At 38.0% G+C, this 16,278-nt stretch overlaps 1 protein-coding gene across 3 annotated transcripts in view; it reads right to left on the bottom strand.

Annotated features, from left to right (window-relative positions):
* Nucleotides 1–16,278, bottom strand: part of LOC115225739 (synaptotagmin-7) — a 562,082-nt gene that overhangs the window by 28,991 nt on the left and 516,813 nt on the right. For all 3 annotated transcript variants that reach the window (XM_036514694.1, XM_036514695.1, XM_036514696.1), the window contains exon 4: nt 13,392–13,506. In XM_036514694.1, coding sequence (XP_036370587.1) covers nt 13,392–13,506 — 115 coding nt within the window. The remainder of the gene's footprint in view (nt 1–13,391; nt 13,507–16,278) is intronic.

Here is a 16,278-nt window from a genome sequence, read left to right as displayed (position 1 = left end):
CTTTGTATGCCCAATACTTATTCTATCGGTCTCTTTTGCCGAACCGCTAAGTGATGGGGACGTAAACACACCAGCATCGGTTGTCAAGCAATGCTAGAGGGACAAACACAGACACACAAACATATACATACACATACATATATATATACATATATACGACAGGCTTCTTTCAGTTTCCGTCTACCAAATTCACTCACAAGGCATTGGTCGGCCTGAGGCTATAGCAGAAGACACTTGCCCAAGATGCCACGCAGTGGGACTGAACCCGGAACCATGTGGTCGGTTAGCAAGCTACTTACCACACAGCCACTCCTGCGCTTTAACAATAAAAATAATGATAACAATTGAATTATATGTAGTAAGTAATAATTAAAATCAAACTAAAGTATAATATAATCGTAACATAACAAAAGTAAAAATAGCAATTGGTATAAAATTGCATCAATGACTTGAACTTGAATAAGTGGTTTCATATGAATGGGAATAGATTAAAAATAAAATTAGCGTGCAGAAATGGAATAGTCCAGATGGATAATAAAAAATTAAATTAAAGAAAAGACTATTGTCTATAAAGTATACAATGTAGAGAAAAAAGAAGATTTGAACACCTGGAGGAAAGCACCATTGAAAAGTGTCTTGGTGCAACTATGAAACCAGAGGCGGTAAATTTGCCACAATAGAAGCAAGGTTCGAGTCAACAGAGCGTGCAAGGGAGTACTCGACTCGAATTTGCAAAGTGGAAATATTTTATTTTTACCTTTATATCTGGGACGTAGGACGTGCCGGATAAAAATTTAAAATGTTCCCCCACCCCAGAAGTTGAGGTAGGCTGGATTGTAGCCACCCGTCTATACAAGAGGGAGGACAAGATACAATTGATTGAAATTACAAGAGACGGGCTAACAATTCCAGTCTATTATATATTTTGAGTATTGTTATCATTAGCGATATCAAGATATAACTTTGTATTTTATATGTAGATGTATATATATAGATGTACATGTAATATGTACACATATATATACACATATATACATGCACTAGCACTATGACCCTGCAACAACGGGTCATAATGCTAGTATATATATATACTTTTACTTGTTTCAGTCATTTTGATTGTGGCCATACTGGAGAACTGTCTTTTCATCAAAGAAATTGACCCCTAGACTTCTTCTTTGTAAGCCTGGTACATATTCTATCAGCCTCTTTTGACAAACCGCTAAGTTACAGGGACATAAACACACCAAGATCAGTTGTCAAGCAATGGTGGAGGGAAAAGCACACAAATATATACATATTTATACACAATGGGCTTCTTTTAGTTTCTGTCTACCATATCCACTCACAAGGCTTTGGTCAGCCCTAGGATATAGTAGAAGACACTTGCCACACAGTGGGACTGAACCCAGAACCATGTGGTTGAGAAGCAAGTTTCTTACCACACAACCATGCCTGCGCCTATTTATATATATATATATATATATATTATATATATATATATATATATATATATATATATATATATATATATATATATATATGTATGTATGTATGTATGTATATATTTATGTCTTTGTGTCTGTATTTGTCTCCCTCACCATCACTTGACAACTAATGTTGGTGTGTTTACATCCCTGTAATTTAGTCGTTTGGCAAAAGAGACCAATAGAGTAAGTGCTAGACTTACAAAGAATAAGTCCTGGGGTCGATCTCTTCAACCAAAAAACACTTTAAGGTGGTGCTCCAGCATGGCTGCAGTCAAATGACTGAAACAAGTAAAAGAATAAAAGAGAATGAAGTGTTTACTGATAGTTCAATAACCTAACTGGGATGATGGATGATTAAGATTTGTCATAAATGCGACAATAATAGTTCAGAGGTTAAGACCAGGATTACATACTAAATGAATCATTATTTTGAATCTGTTGTGAGAATATTGTTATTGTTACTGGGCAGAACAGTCTATTCTACATTACCTTAAAAGCCACACTCTGTGCAATTTTCTAAGCTAGCTCCGGCAGAGGGTTAATTTGGCCTGAAGCCCAAAACTAATGAGAACAATAATAATCTTTCCTACTCTAGGCACAAGGCCTGAAGTTTTGGGGGAGGGGGCTAGTCGATTAGATCGACCCTAGTATGCAACTGGTACTTAATTTATTGATCTCGAAAGGATGAAAGACAAAGTTGACCTTGGCGGAATTTGAACTCAAAGCGTTCTACTAATATGGTATTCCTTTAAATTCAGTTTACATGAAAAACTTTAAGTTCACACATTTTTTGAGTTCTTTTAAAATTTGAATATTCAGCTGTTAACATATAACAAATCCCCATCCAGACCTGATCCCAATGCTGGATGTTCAAGAACCAGATAAAGGGCATATTTTCAATGCTGGGATCATCCTGATTCCAAAATGGTATAATATGTCTGTGTAGAGCATATGTAGATTGAGATACAGGGGTCCCAGGCAGACGGACGGATGGACAGAATTTTGTGTTTATTATCATAGATAACCTCACTTCACCTATCGGTGACAGGATATCACCTGGGAGTGCCCCTTGTGGTGGGAGTCAAGTGTTAACTCTCATCTTCCCCATTGTATACCTTGTAGCGTATCAGGAGTTCAAATCATCCTCCCAGATTTGATAAAACTAAGTTGCAGTTAAGTTCTGTGATTGATTTAATCGATTAAACCATTCTACCTAAATTCCTGGCCTTGTGCCGATGTCGGAAATCATTACCATTATTGTTATTCTTATTACTATTATTATTATTATTTTTATCATCACCACCATCATCATCATCATTATACTCTATCATCCGTCCCCTCTTCTTTTTATACTATGTATATTTCACTTCCTTTTGATTGTATACCGTGTATGCTTACATTTTTTAAAATTAAAAATAATTTTTTTGTGTTATTTAATTATTTTATCATTTCATTATATGTAAACCCTTACACTTTATATCTGTCTTTGTATTGTCTCTTTCATCCTTCGCCCTGGTGGCAAATAAATGAAATCATAATTATTTTATCCTTTCATTGTTGTTGTTGTGGTTAAATACACAGTAGTTCTGCACTGCTTCTGATCATGGTCAAAATAACGCTGAATTTGATGTTGAATTTCATCACTTTTGGGAATTATCAGTTTGGATTTGTCCCAAGACGTTCATTATGTATTCGTGTGTGTGTATGTGTTTATGTATTAATTAATAAATCTAGTTTATATTGTATATGTTTGTGTAAATACACTCACACAGATATAAATACACGCATCCTACAAAATGACTTGTAGGAGTATGAATATGTTTACATATAATTCAAAGTAAGCAGATTTATGCGTATAAATGGTGTGTGTGTGTGTGTGTATTTATGTATGAATGTATATATGTATGCATGTATATATGCATGAATGTGTGTGTGTGTGTATATATGTGTATATATATATATATAGAAAGATAGAGATCCACATACTAATGCATGCATGCACTCACACACACATACATATTTGATATATAATAAAAATCTAGTACAAGGGTGAGCAAGGGATGTGTGGAGAAACAGGTAAGGCACACAGTGGATGTGGACAGGCTCAAATCCTCTATTCCTCATCAGTTATTGACCAAATATCACAATTTCGATATATTTATGTGTATGTGTGTGTGTATTTACATACACACATATTGACAAATATGCAGAAAGTGCCTGCATCATGCCCCTCACACCTAGGATAACCTCGAGGAAGCTAAACAAATATAGACAAATAAAAACCAACAAACACATAACAAATAATCTTTTTATCATCTTTTACATATTATATATATATATATATATATATATATATATATATATATATATATATATTTTATGCTAGCATGGAAAGCGGACGTTAAATGATGATGATGATGATGATGATGATATTCAAAACTTTGCTTTATGAGTGAAAGCTTCTCAGATATGCTTCTAATCAGATTAATTTTTCCAGATTAAACACGCAGCATGCATGTGAAGTAAATCAGTTCAACAACAACAGCAACATCAACAACAAAGGCCAGTCCTTCTGCAACAATCCCATCCCACCGTCTCTGCCACTTCACTCTCTGCACCATAATCTGTCTCTTACTTTGGTTGACTTTTATCCTTATCCTTATTATTATTATTATTATTATTATTATTATTATTATTATTATTATATATGTTTTTTGTGTTTATGTAAACAATGTGTATTGTGTATTGGAAATAGGCCAGTGGGCCAGGATGAAGCGGGGGTGGAGAGGAAGTGGGCAATAACATGAACAACAACATCAGAAGTGTGGCAACAATATTGACAACATTACTATGCCAAGTACTATTTCATACACACACACACACATATGTATGTATGTATGTATGCATCTCTCTCTCTCTCTGTCTCTCTATGTAAGTATGTATGTATATATATCTCTCTCTATGTATGTATGTATGTATCTCTCTCTTTCTCTCTATGTAAGTATGTAAGTATGTATGTATGTATGCATCTCTCTCTCTCTGTATGTATGTATGCATGCACCCACTCTCACATAGAATTATTCCTTTGTTAGCAACAGAGATTTTATCCAAATGCTTGCAATGGAATGTCTTGCACCAGAGTGAAGTGCGAGTCACTTGTGGTAGCAGTAGCAGTGGTGATAGTGGTAGATAAATTATTCCTACTATAGGTACAAGACCTTGAAATTTAGGGGAGGAGGCTAGATATCCATACCGACCTCTTTGCTCAACTGGTATTTATTTTATTGACCTTGAAACATTGAAAGGCAAAAATGACTATGGTTGTATTTGAAACCAAGATTGAAAGAATCTCACTAAGAATTTTGTCTGGTGTGTTTTTGATTCTGCAGCTTACTGTTTTGTGGTGCTATAAAATTGGAACAACTTATAGATCCTCCTTGGCCATCCCCCCAAACCAGATACTTTCTGTCTGACAGGATTTTGTGCAGTTTCTTATTTCTTTATTGCCCACAAAGGGCTAAACATAGAGGGGACAAACAGGGACAGACAAAGGGATTAAGTCGATTACATCGACTCCAGTGCGTAACTGGTACTTAATTTATTGACCCCAAAAGGTTGAAGGCAAAGTCGACCTTGGCAGAATTTGAACTCAGAATGTAGCAGCAGACAAAGTACCGCTAAGCATTTCGCCCTGTGTGCTAACATTTCTGCCAGCTCACCACCTTTTTTGTGCAGTTTTGTACCCAGATTTTGTGCAGTTTCTGTCTACTCAGAAAAACTGGTGTTCACTGGAGCTCTGGTTGAAGGCCCACACCTCAGGTGATACACGATGGCATCAAACCCAGAACCATGTGACCACCAGACAACATTTATAATCTTGCATGGATGATTTTCATGTGTGTGTGTGTAAAGATATGCTTGTGGAAATATAAGATTGAGGGTGTAGAGAGAGAGGGAGAGGGAGAGAGACAATAGAGAAAGAGAGTACACAGGGGACAAATTGGCACCTTGTGTCTCTGGTATTGGTGAAATTGATTTAGATGCCTCAGTTGAGAATCCGTTAAGATACAAGAACTGACGAAGGTTGTTTGTCACATTTTTCAGTCTTAATTAGCCGTTTATAAATCTACTACACAGGTTATATATATTCTTTTATTCTGTTACTCGTTTCAGTAATCTGACCGTGGCCATACTGGAGCACCACCTAAAAGGGGTTTTTTATTGAAGAAATCGACCCCAGACTTATTCTTTGAGAGCCTAGTACTCTTTTGCCGAACTGCTAAGTTACAGGGAAGTAAACACCTATATATATCTTCATTAACCCTTTTGTTACCATATTTCTGTTGAGATGCTCTGTGTTTCTTTTGATTAATTTTAAATATAACAAAGAATTTAGTAAAATAGCTAAGTTATCATTAAGTTAGTGTTAGGAACATAAATTGTGACTAAGGTTTGGTGGAAGATTTTAATTCAGAACTTTTGAAGACAAGACATTTAGAACTACAGAGCCAGAGGCTGTTTCAGGTTGGTTGGTATCAAAAGGGTTAAATATGCTTTTACATGAGACAGGTGAGAGTAACATTAAAGTTTCAGCCTGTTAGACTCCATATGGAGAAATGGCTAAAACTTGCCCTGTTTATAATTATACCATATGTTACTTATCTAATGACTCTGGCCAAACCCCAGTGGTCAACCTTGAAATGAAAGTATCTGACATCTGCTGTTTTTCATCCCATACTTTTCTGTCTCCTAACCTCTTTTGCCAAACATTTCCTCACTCTACTGACTAGTCTCTACCTCCTATCATGCATCTACCATTCTATCTTGCTTTCACACTGTAGTCTATTGTTCCTACTCAATCCTGATTCACTCTCTAGGCAAAAATGGAACTGGTAACTTCCATTATCCTTTGCCGTGGATTATCATTAAATATTAACTTTTGGAACTGCTAATGGACCTTACACATAACTTTATTATTTATTCAACCATGGAACGCATGCATACATTTTTCATTCTGATTCTAACTTCGTTTTTCAACAAGCTTCAAAGTACAAATATCCACAACTGGGGATATTCTTCATTTTGATATTTTCTGACTTCTCTACCTCTGATGACAGAATACTTACCTTATATATCCTTACTCAGTATCATAATCTGCATGCTTGGCTATTCTTGAAACAGTTGTAAGAGATTCTATAAGTTTATATTCTCTATCTAAATTAAATGTTTTACAAGTGATGCCAAATGTTTTGCTTCTTCATTTTCTATCTTAATCTACATCCACTTTCTCAAGGAGAAACCACTTCCAGCTGCCTTCAATAGGCAATCTCAAGACTACATTTCAGTTGCAGTTCAAGTTGGAGTGTTAGTGGTAAACCAACCTGAGCATTCATAATACATACTTACTACATTATTATGTCAGTTGACAAAAACTCTTTATATATTCTTTATATATTCTCTCCCTCAATGTGTGTGTGTGTGTGTGAGTGAGTGTGTGTGTGTGTGTGTGGTACTTAATTTATCGACCCTGAAAGGACGAAAGGCAAAGTCGACCTTGGTGGAATTTGAACTCAGAATGTAAAGACTAACGATTCTGCCAGTTCACCGCCTTACAAATACAGTGATAATAAACAATAAATGTATGTATGTATGTATGTATACATATATATGTATTTATCTTTTATATTTCACTTGTTTCAGTGGCCGTGCTGGGGCACCTCCTTGAAGAATTTTTTGCTGGATGAATCAACCCCAGTACTTATTCTTTGTTAAATCTATTAGTCTCTCTTCCCGAACTGCTAAGTTATGGGGATGTAAACACACCAATACCAGTTATCAAGCAGTGGTGGGGTCAACAAGCATAGACACAAACACATACACACACAGAGGGTACCTTAGTGGGGTTGTTTCAGTTTACCTCTACCAATTACACTCACAAAGCTTTAGTTGGTCTGAGGCTATAGTAGAAGACATTTGCCCAAGGTACCATGCAGTGGGACTGAACCTGGAACCATGTGGATGGGAAGCAAGCTTCTTAGCACTCAGCCACACTTGTATGTGTGTATGTGTATATATATATAGAAAGAGAGAGAGAGAGATGGATGGATGGATAGATAGATAGACAGACAGAGAGACAAATAGATATTTAGATAGATACCCAGGGCCTCCATTGGTCAAGATTGAACTTGCATCTGCACATATATGTGCAAACCTGGACAAGCGTTGGGGTAAGTTGGCTACTGCCCCGTGTAGACAACTTTGTCTTATGCACATCACTGATGTTTATCCAAAAGAAAGACTACGGACTTGGGGCCAAGAGAGTTTGAAATTTGTGTCATAAATAGCATTGTTGTTAGGATGTAAAAAACCAGAAGAGATACCCCAAGGCATCTTACCCAACCATCTAACAGTTCTACCAATCCACAGTACCTTTTTATCAACCTTGTAAAGGACAAATGACAAAGATGACATCACTAGGGTTTGAACTCGTGGTGTAGAAATTTACAATGAATACCATGAAGCAAGGCTCTAACAACTCTGCCAATTTTTGTGTCATTGATAAATTGAAGATTATGACAGAAACATGATTTATTATTTAAATAAACAACAGCAGATAATTGTTATATCAGGCATGAAATAATTTATAACTTGATTGATGTGTCATTGTCATCGTTATATGCCATATTACATGCCGTGGTCACTGATATATAGGATATCATAGTGAGCATGCAGCCGGAGTGATATTGATAATTTGATAACTGGGATATCATCACCAGCATATAAAATCAGGGAATACTGGTACAGAACTGATAACGGCATCTTTGACACCAGCGTCCTCATTATCATCACTATCATTGCAAACCATCATCATCACTATCATCATCCTAACAGTGACTTTTCTCATATCATCATTATCATCATCATAAGTATCATTGCAATTGTCATCATGACCGCCATCGTTGCCATGCCTACCACAACCCCCACCCCCACCATCAATCATCACTTGTGATGCTGTTGTGTTGCAAAGTAGAAGGGTATGGATTAACTGCTTTGACACCAAGTCACCTGAGACTGACCCCCCCAGCTTTCATGATATAGACTTCCTGTTTTAAAATGTTCTAAATTAAAACCTTCCATTAAAATTTCAACTAATTTATGTTGCAAACACTAAATTAATAACGACAGAGTTATTTTAATGAATTCTTTATTATTTTCTAAACTAATTGAAGAAAGAGCAGAGTATTTGAATGGAAATATGATAACAAAAAGGTTAACCTTTTTGGTACCAACCCACCTTAGAATGCCCCCTGGTTCTATGACACAAAATCCTTACCTTAGAATGATTTTAATATAAAACCTTCCAGTGAAGGCATGCAGCTAAGTGGTTAGGGTATTTGGCTCATGATTGTCAGGCCATGAGTTCAATATCCAGTGGTAAATTGTGTTCTTGTGGAGGTGCAATGGATTCGCAGTTGTAGGATCGTGGTTTCGATTCCCAGACCAGGCATTGTAAGTGTTTATTGAGCGAAAACTCTTAAAGCTCTACGAGGCTCCAGCAGGGGGTGGTGGTGAACCCTGTTGTACTCTTTTACCACAACTTTCTTCCTGTTTCTGTTGTACCTGTATTTCAAAGGGCCAGCCTTGTCACACTCTGTGTCACGCTGAATCTCCCTGAGAACTATGTTAAGATTACATGTGTCTGTGGAGTGCTCAGCCACTTGCACATTAATAAATGAGTTGCGACATCACAGGTGCCAAGCTGTATCAGCCTTTGCCTTTCCTTTAGATAACACTGGTGGTGTGGAGAGGGGAGGCCAGTATCCATGGGTGACAGCTAGTCTTCCATAAACAACCTTGCCCGGACTTGTGCCTAGGAGGGGTAACTTCCTAGGTGCAATCCTATGGTGAGTCATGACTGAAGGGGGTCTCCGCAAATATATATATATATACATGACCATGTGATCACATGACCGACCAGACTATCAGATAATGTTACACATCACTGGTCACAATGTGCTTAGCATTGTTTTAGCCATGAAATGATGCCACCCTGTTGGTTAGGTGAACAGGCCATCCCCACCACCTTGATCAAAAGGGAACTGGAGCAATGTGAAATGTAGGGCTTTCCTCAAAAACACAACACACATGAAATAATGATCATGTGTGCAACAGCCTAACCACGTGCCTTCACACACACACACACACACACATTCATACACATCTACAGATGATGGGCTTCTTTCGGTTTCTATTTACCAAATCTTTTCACAAGGCATTGGTTGGTCCAGGGTGTTATAACAGAAGACACTGACCTAAGGTACCACATAGTGGGACATCCAAACAAAGAACTATGTGGTTGAGAAGAAAACCTCTTACCACACACTTTGTCTATCTAGCAGACAGAATGATATTTTGTAAAAGGTACCCAAAAGACAGCAACGGGGAACCACTTGCGTGTTTTCACATGAAAATGTCATGACAAGAACATAATCATTGTCAGAGAAGTGTCCAAACATTGATTGCGATCTGATGACATTGAAAGAATGTCCAGATAATCCATATTGGTAGCAATATCAGTGGATTATGTGTCATCAGCATCTACTACAGAGGGTGGGGTGGGGGTGAATGTTAAATCAAATTCATTGACGTTATTTCTGTATCAAGGATGGTGTTAGAAATTTTGTGGCCGATGCTGGTGGTGTGTAAAAAGCACCTCTTGAACATTGGGCCTCATGGAGGCAATGACAAATGACTGAGACCTTTGGCATTATGCTGTGCTTGAGTAGAAGATCCATCACGCCTAATGAAACTGTAGTCGTGGAAGATACTGGTGTCACACAAATGGCAGCCATGCCAGTGGTACATAAAAGCACCCATTACACTCATAGAGTGGTTGGCATTAGGAAGGGCATCCAGCCGTAGAAACCATGCCAAATCAGGTGAAATGTTAGCATGCCGGGCGAAATGCTTAGCAGTTTTTCGTCTGTCTTTACGTTCTGAGTTCAAATTCCACTAAGGTCGACTTTGCCTTTCATCCTTTCGGGGTCGATAAATTAAGTACCAGTTATGCACTGGGGTCGATGTAATCAACTTAATCCCTTTGTCTGTCCTTGTTTGTCCCCTCTATGTTTAGCCCCTTGTGGGCAATAAAGAAATAAGAAACCATGCCAAATCAGACTAAAGTCTGGTGCAGCCTTCCAGCTTGCCAGCCCTGGTCAAACTGCCCAACCCATGCCAGCATGGACAACGGACATTAAATGATGATGATAAGAAGAAGAGGCCCTCATAATCCTTTCTACTTTCTATGATAAGCACAAGGCCTGAAATCTGTAGACCAGGACCTAGTTAATTGCATCAACCCCAAGACTTACCATTGCTCGACTGGTTCTTATTCTATTGACACCCAAAAGGATGAAAAGCAAAGTTGATCTCAGTGGCATTTGAACTGAGAACATTAAGTCCAGATGAAATGCCACCAAACATTTTGTCCAAAGCAAAAATGATTCTGATGGCTTGCCCTCCTTGGTTGAGATTAGAAAAACTGCACAGTTTCTCACTAAAAATAGAGCTAGAATTGACTGAGAGCTCATCATAATTATTCCAGCTGGACATTGGCATTTTAAGTTCTCTATCCAGTTGATCTAGCCAAACATTTTGGCATCAAGCATAGGAGTTATCTCTCAAAACATTATAAACCCAATTTTGAGACAGAGATGAGAAACTGGTAAGATTTGAACCATGTATCTAGTATTTACTGGGTGACTGACTTACCAATTCCAATACAGAACACCTGTCATATTATCTTTTCAAAATAGTTCCTGTTAGTTTATCTTTTTATCTCCACAAAATCATTAGCCATTTGCTTGCAGCTACAAGGTTAGCTCCTTCAACTCAACATCCCACACAAATGGAACCCCATCTCGGTTCAATGTTTATTTACATATTTTGTTTTATATCATGTTTTGTGAACAATAATCAGAGGTTTCCAATGAACTAATTGCTAGTACACTAGGCTGACAAAAATGATTGTGCAACTTGGGTGGAATAAATACTGCTAAGGACTTTGTCTGAATGCACCAGTTTAACCCCTTGACAACGGTTGATGCAAATATGCGATCACACTTTTGCTTGCCCTACATCTATCATGGACATTTTAGCGGCTGATGTATGTTTACGTTCGCTATCGTGTACTTAATCTCTTGAGGTGCACGCACTTGCCGTACTGTGCATTATCTTAGCTCTTTTAGGTTACGTTCAAGTCATGAGACTAGCAGTAGACCAATGACATGTGGATACTTTACATGCTTAATACTGTGTTTTGAGTTGTACCACATGCAAACTATTTTCTGAACCTGAGCAGAATAACTTGTGCATATCATATTATGATAAATAGCTTCACATAGTTCGTTTTCATAAACCGGTAGATGTAAATGTACGATGCTTGTGTTATTGTAATGGTGAACGTAAATAGATGCGAGCTCGTTGGCACTTATGTGTTTGTGTGGCCTCATTAGATAAAAAAACCAGAGCAGTGTCTCGTATGCTTTGGGCAATACCAGCATCAAGGGGTAAAGATGGCAAGCTGGCCAAACCACAAGCATGCCGGACAAAATGCTTCATGGCATTTCATCCATCTTGACATTCTGGGTACAAATCCTGCAGGGGTTGACTTTGCCTTTTGTCTCTTCAAGATCAATAAAATAAATACCTTTTTATCCTATGCATATGTCCCTTCTTTTTCAGTGTATACTTTCTCTTTTTTTTTATCATTTCATTATTATATGTAAACCCTCACACTTTATGTCTGTCTTTGTATTGTCCCCCTCATCCTTCACCCTTGTGGCAAATAAATGAAATCATTATTACTATCATTGCTTAAGGTAGTGAACTAGCAGAGTCATTAGCATGCTGGGTGACATGCTTGGCATTATTTCATTTACATTATTTACATTTGACAGATATTTGTCCTCATCTTGTTTGTTGTTAACACAACGTTTTGGTTGATATACCCTCCAGCCTTCATTAGGTGTCTTGGGGAAATTTTGAACCTGGGTTCTCATTCCTAAGGTATTTTTTGATGTTATTATTATTATTATTCAGTCACTATCTGGAATTGAACTTGGAATCTTGGGGTTAGTAGCCCGCACTCTTAACCACTATGCCATATGCTCATAGGTATATATATCCATCAAATGTAAATAATGTACATAATTCCTCATCTCTTAAATATAGAACAGTATTTCATTTGTCTTTATGTTCTGAGTTCAATTCTGCCAAGGTTAACTTTACCTTTCATCCTTTCAGGGCTGATAAATTAAGTTGCAGCAAAACACTGGGGTTGATGTGATCGACTAGCCCCCTCCCACCAAAATTTCAGGCCTTGTACCTTTAGTGGAAGAGATTATTATTACTTTATTGTGTCTGGGGAGGTTCATTCTCTTTTAGTGCCTTGTTACTTAACACACACACTGGTTCGATTTCCACTCATTTACTCTCTCTTACCTTTTTCAGTTGAGCAAATCGACTCCAGGACTTATTCTATCGGTCTATTTTGCTGAACTGCTAGGTTACGGGGATGTAAGCACACCAGCGTCAGTTGTCAAGCGATGTTGGGAGGACAAACACAGACACACACATATATATATACATATATACAACGGGCTTCTTTCAGTTTCCGTCTACCAAATCCACTTACAAGGCTTTGGTTGGCTCGAGGCTACAGTAGAAGACACTTGCCCAAGGTGTCACGCAGTGGGACCGAACCCAGAACCATGTGGTTGGTAAGCAAGCTACTTACCACACAACAACTCCTACGCTTATAAATATTGCAGTTGTCAATTTTTTCTAAAATTTTTGTTGCATCTTGTAACCTTTCCAATAGTCATTATTTTTATTGTTTCTTACCTGAGGTTCCAGTGATATCTTTAGCTTTGAGATCTTTAGCCTTCTTCACTTCAATAATGAGTCGACCCACTGCTGGTTGGTAGCAAAGCGAGAGAAGCAGCTCACCAAGCTTGCCCTGCAGGGAAGAAGGAAAACAAAAGATAGTAGAAGATCAAAAGAGAAAGAAAAAGTTGATGAACAGTTAGAGATAATGGATTGGTAGAAGTGAAGAATAAGCAGGCGTAATAAATAGATATATTGATGGACAAACAGACAGAAATAACAAATGGTTATGGCACACTACAGAGATATAATAGGTAGATCGATGGAGAGAATTTCCAGCTCAGATATAATTCTACAATGATAAAAGCCCTGAGTTCTATAATTGCTAACCACTCTTCCACCTCTACTAACACTACCAACACCTCTCCATCACTATTGTACATCTAATGAATGATCTCTGTCATATTGTTGATGGCCTTGATATCCACTCTTGAACCTGGAATGGGGGAAACTGGCTGCTCCTCTTCTGATATCTGGTGAGAAGTGCATGGTGCATGCCAAGCACCTTGATAGGTGTCAATGCAGTTGATGCATGACCCTTAGTCGAGATCCGTGTTGGTTGGGGAGATTGACTGGGGTGTTACATGTGTCAAATGGTAATGCAGGTGTCCCAAAGCAAGCTCAGTGTGGACAGAAGACAAAAAAACAAAAACTCGCTTGGTGTCTGTTTTCACATCATGTGTGTGTGTGTGTGTGTGAGAGAGAGAGAGAGTATGTGTGTGTGTGTGTGTCTACTTAACATCTGTTTTCATGCTGACATGTGTAGGACAATTTGACAGGAACTGGCAGTGGGCTGACAGAAACGTTAGCATGCCGGGCGAAATGCTTAGCGGTATATCGTTCAAATTCTGCTGAGGTCAACTTTGCCTTTCATCCTTTCAGGGTCGATAAAATAAGTACCAGTTACACACTGGAGTCGATGTAATCGACTTAATCCCTTCGTCTGTCCTTGTTTGTGCCCTCTATGTTTAGCTCCTTGTGGGCAATAAAGATATAAGAAGACTGCCCTGAGGCCTGTTATCTACTTTAGCATGGTTCCCACAGTTGGAAATTGCCAACCACAAGGTGTACTGGGTGCTTTTTATGAGGCACCAGCAATACTACAGTCACCAAGAAACTTGCCAAAGATGACCATTCAGCTCTTTAGTATTGCGGGACAGAAGAGGTTTCATGCATTTGAAGAGAGATATGACTACCTCAGATTGAAAGAAAGATGGTGAAGATGTGACACAGAGAAGGTAGGGGCAGTTCTTTGTGTATTGCTATACATTTAATTAACTGCTTTGCTTTTTCCATTCCAAGATTGTTGTGAATTTTTATCACAGGAGTGGGCCTGTCAAACTAAGATAAAACTCTAAAATATGGATGAAGAGACAGACATGTTCTTGTCACATAACAAAGACTTGCAGATCAGGAAAAATCTAATCATGAAAAGTCGCAGTGGCTATCCCAGTTGGAACTGGAAAAGATCTCCGAAATAGTGAAAGATGAATAACATGGCTATGTCGAAGAGAAAATAAAATAAGAATAGCAGGAAGATCAATAATCTTCAGGAGAGTGATAATAATAACTAAGAGGAAAATAAGTTTTACTTCATAGAATGAGAGAATGTTACAGAGGAGGAAATGAACTTACTATAACAAGTAAATGAGACCAGATGTGATTATATCGGATGTAAAATAAATAAATAAAAAATTAGAAACTATGTAAGATCTTAGATTCTGTTGTACACTATCTTGTGATAATAGTGTAGACATGTGGTGGTGCAATGGCCCAGTGGTTAAGGGCAGTGGACTCCCGGTCATAGGATCGCGGTTTTGATTCCCAGACTGGGCATTGTGAGTGCTTATAGAGTGGAAACACCTAAAGCTCAACAAGGTTCCAGTAGGGGTTGGTGGTGAACCTTGCTGTACTCTTTCACCACAACTTTCTCTCACTCTTTCTTCCTGTTTCTGTTGTACCTGTATTTCAAAGGGCCGGTCTTGTCACACTCTGTGTCATGCTGAATCTCCTGGAGAACTACGTTAAAGGGTACACATGTCTGTGGAGTGCTCAGCCACTCGTACATTAATTTCATGAGCAGGCTGTTCCATTGATCGGATCAACTGGAACCCTCGTCATTGTAACCGATGGAGTGCTGTAGTGTAGATATCAAAAGCATTGAGCAAACTAAGAAATATCAGGGATGAAGACTAAGATGACAATTATTCTTGTGGTAATTGGCACATTTGGCACAACACCCAAACCAAGAGCCTGAAGGAAATCAGAATTAAGATTTGTTTTGTTGAAAAATGCCAGCCTGCATTCCACAAGAATCCTAAGAGAGTCTCTTGAGATTTGAGGAAGTTTGATGTCACTAAACTACAAAATAACATTCTTCTTTTTTAAAGCCTGGTTCTTATTCCCAGTTTCTTTTGCCGCTAAGTTATGGGGATGCAAACAAACCAACACTGGCTGTCAAGCAGCAGTGGGACACAAACACACAAACACAACAGACTTCATTCAGTTTCCATCTACAAAATCACTCACAAGGCTTTGCTTGGCCTGAGGCTATAGCAGAAAACATTTGCCCAAGGTACCATGCAGTGGAACTGAACCCAGAACCATGTGGTTGGGGAACAAACTTTTTACTACACAAGCCACACCTGCACCTCATGATGATAATAATTTTGAAAATAATTTTGATAATAATAATCAAGATGATAATAATTTTGATGATAATTTTCTTACCCTTGATCGAATGAATAGCAATTGAAATTTTAACATTGGTCCCCATAACTTCTGTGTGGTTTCAGGATTTATGCAACATAGAATGTTACTTTTTATTGTTGTATAAAACCCAGTT

Source organism: Octopus sinensis, linkage group LG28, assembly GCF_006345805.1.
Source record: "Octopus sinensis linkage group LG28, ASM634580v1, whole genome shotgun sequence".
Taxonomy (NCBI): Eukaryota; Metazoa; Mollusca; class Cephalopoda; order Octopoda; family Octopodidae; genus Octopus; species Octopus sinensis.
This window is presented reverse-complemented; position numbering and strand designations above follow the sequence as displayed.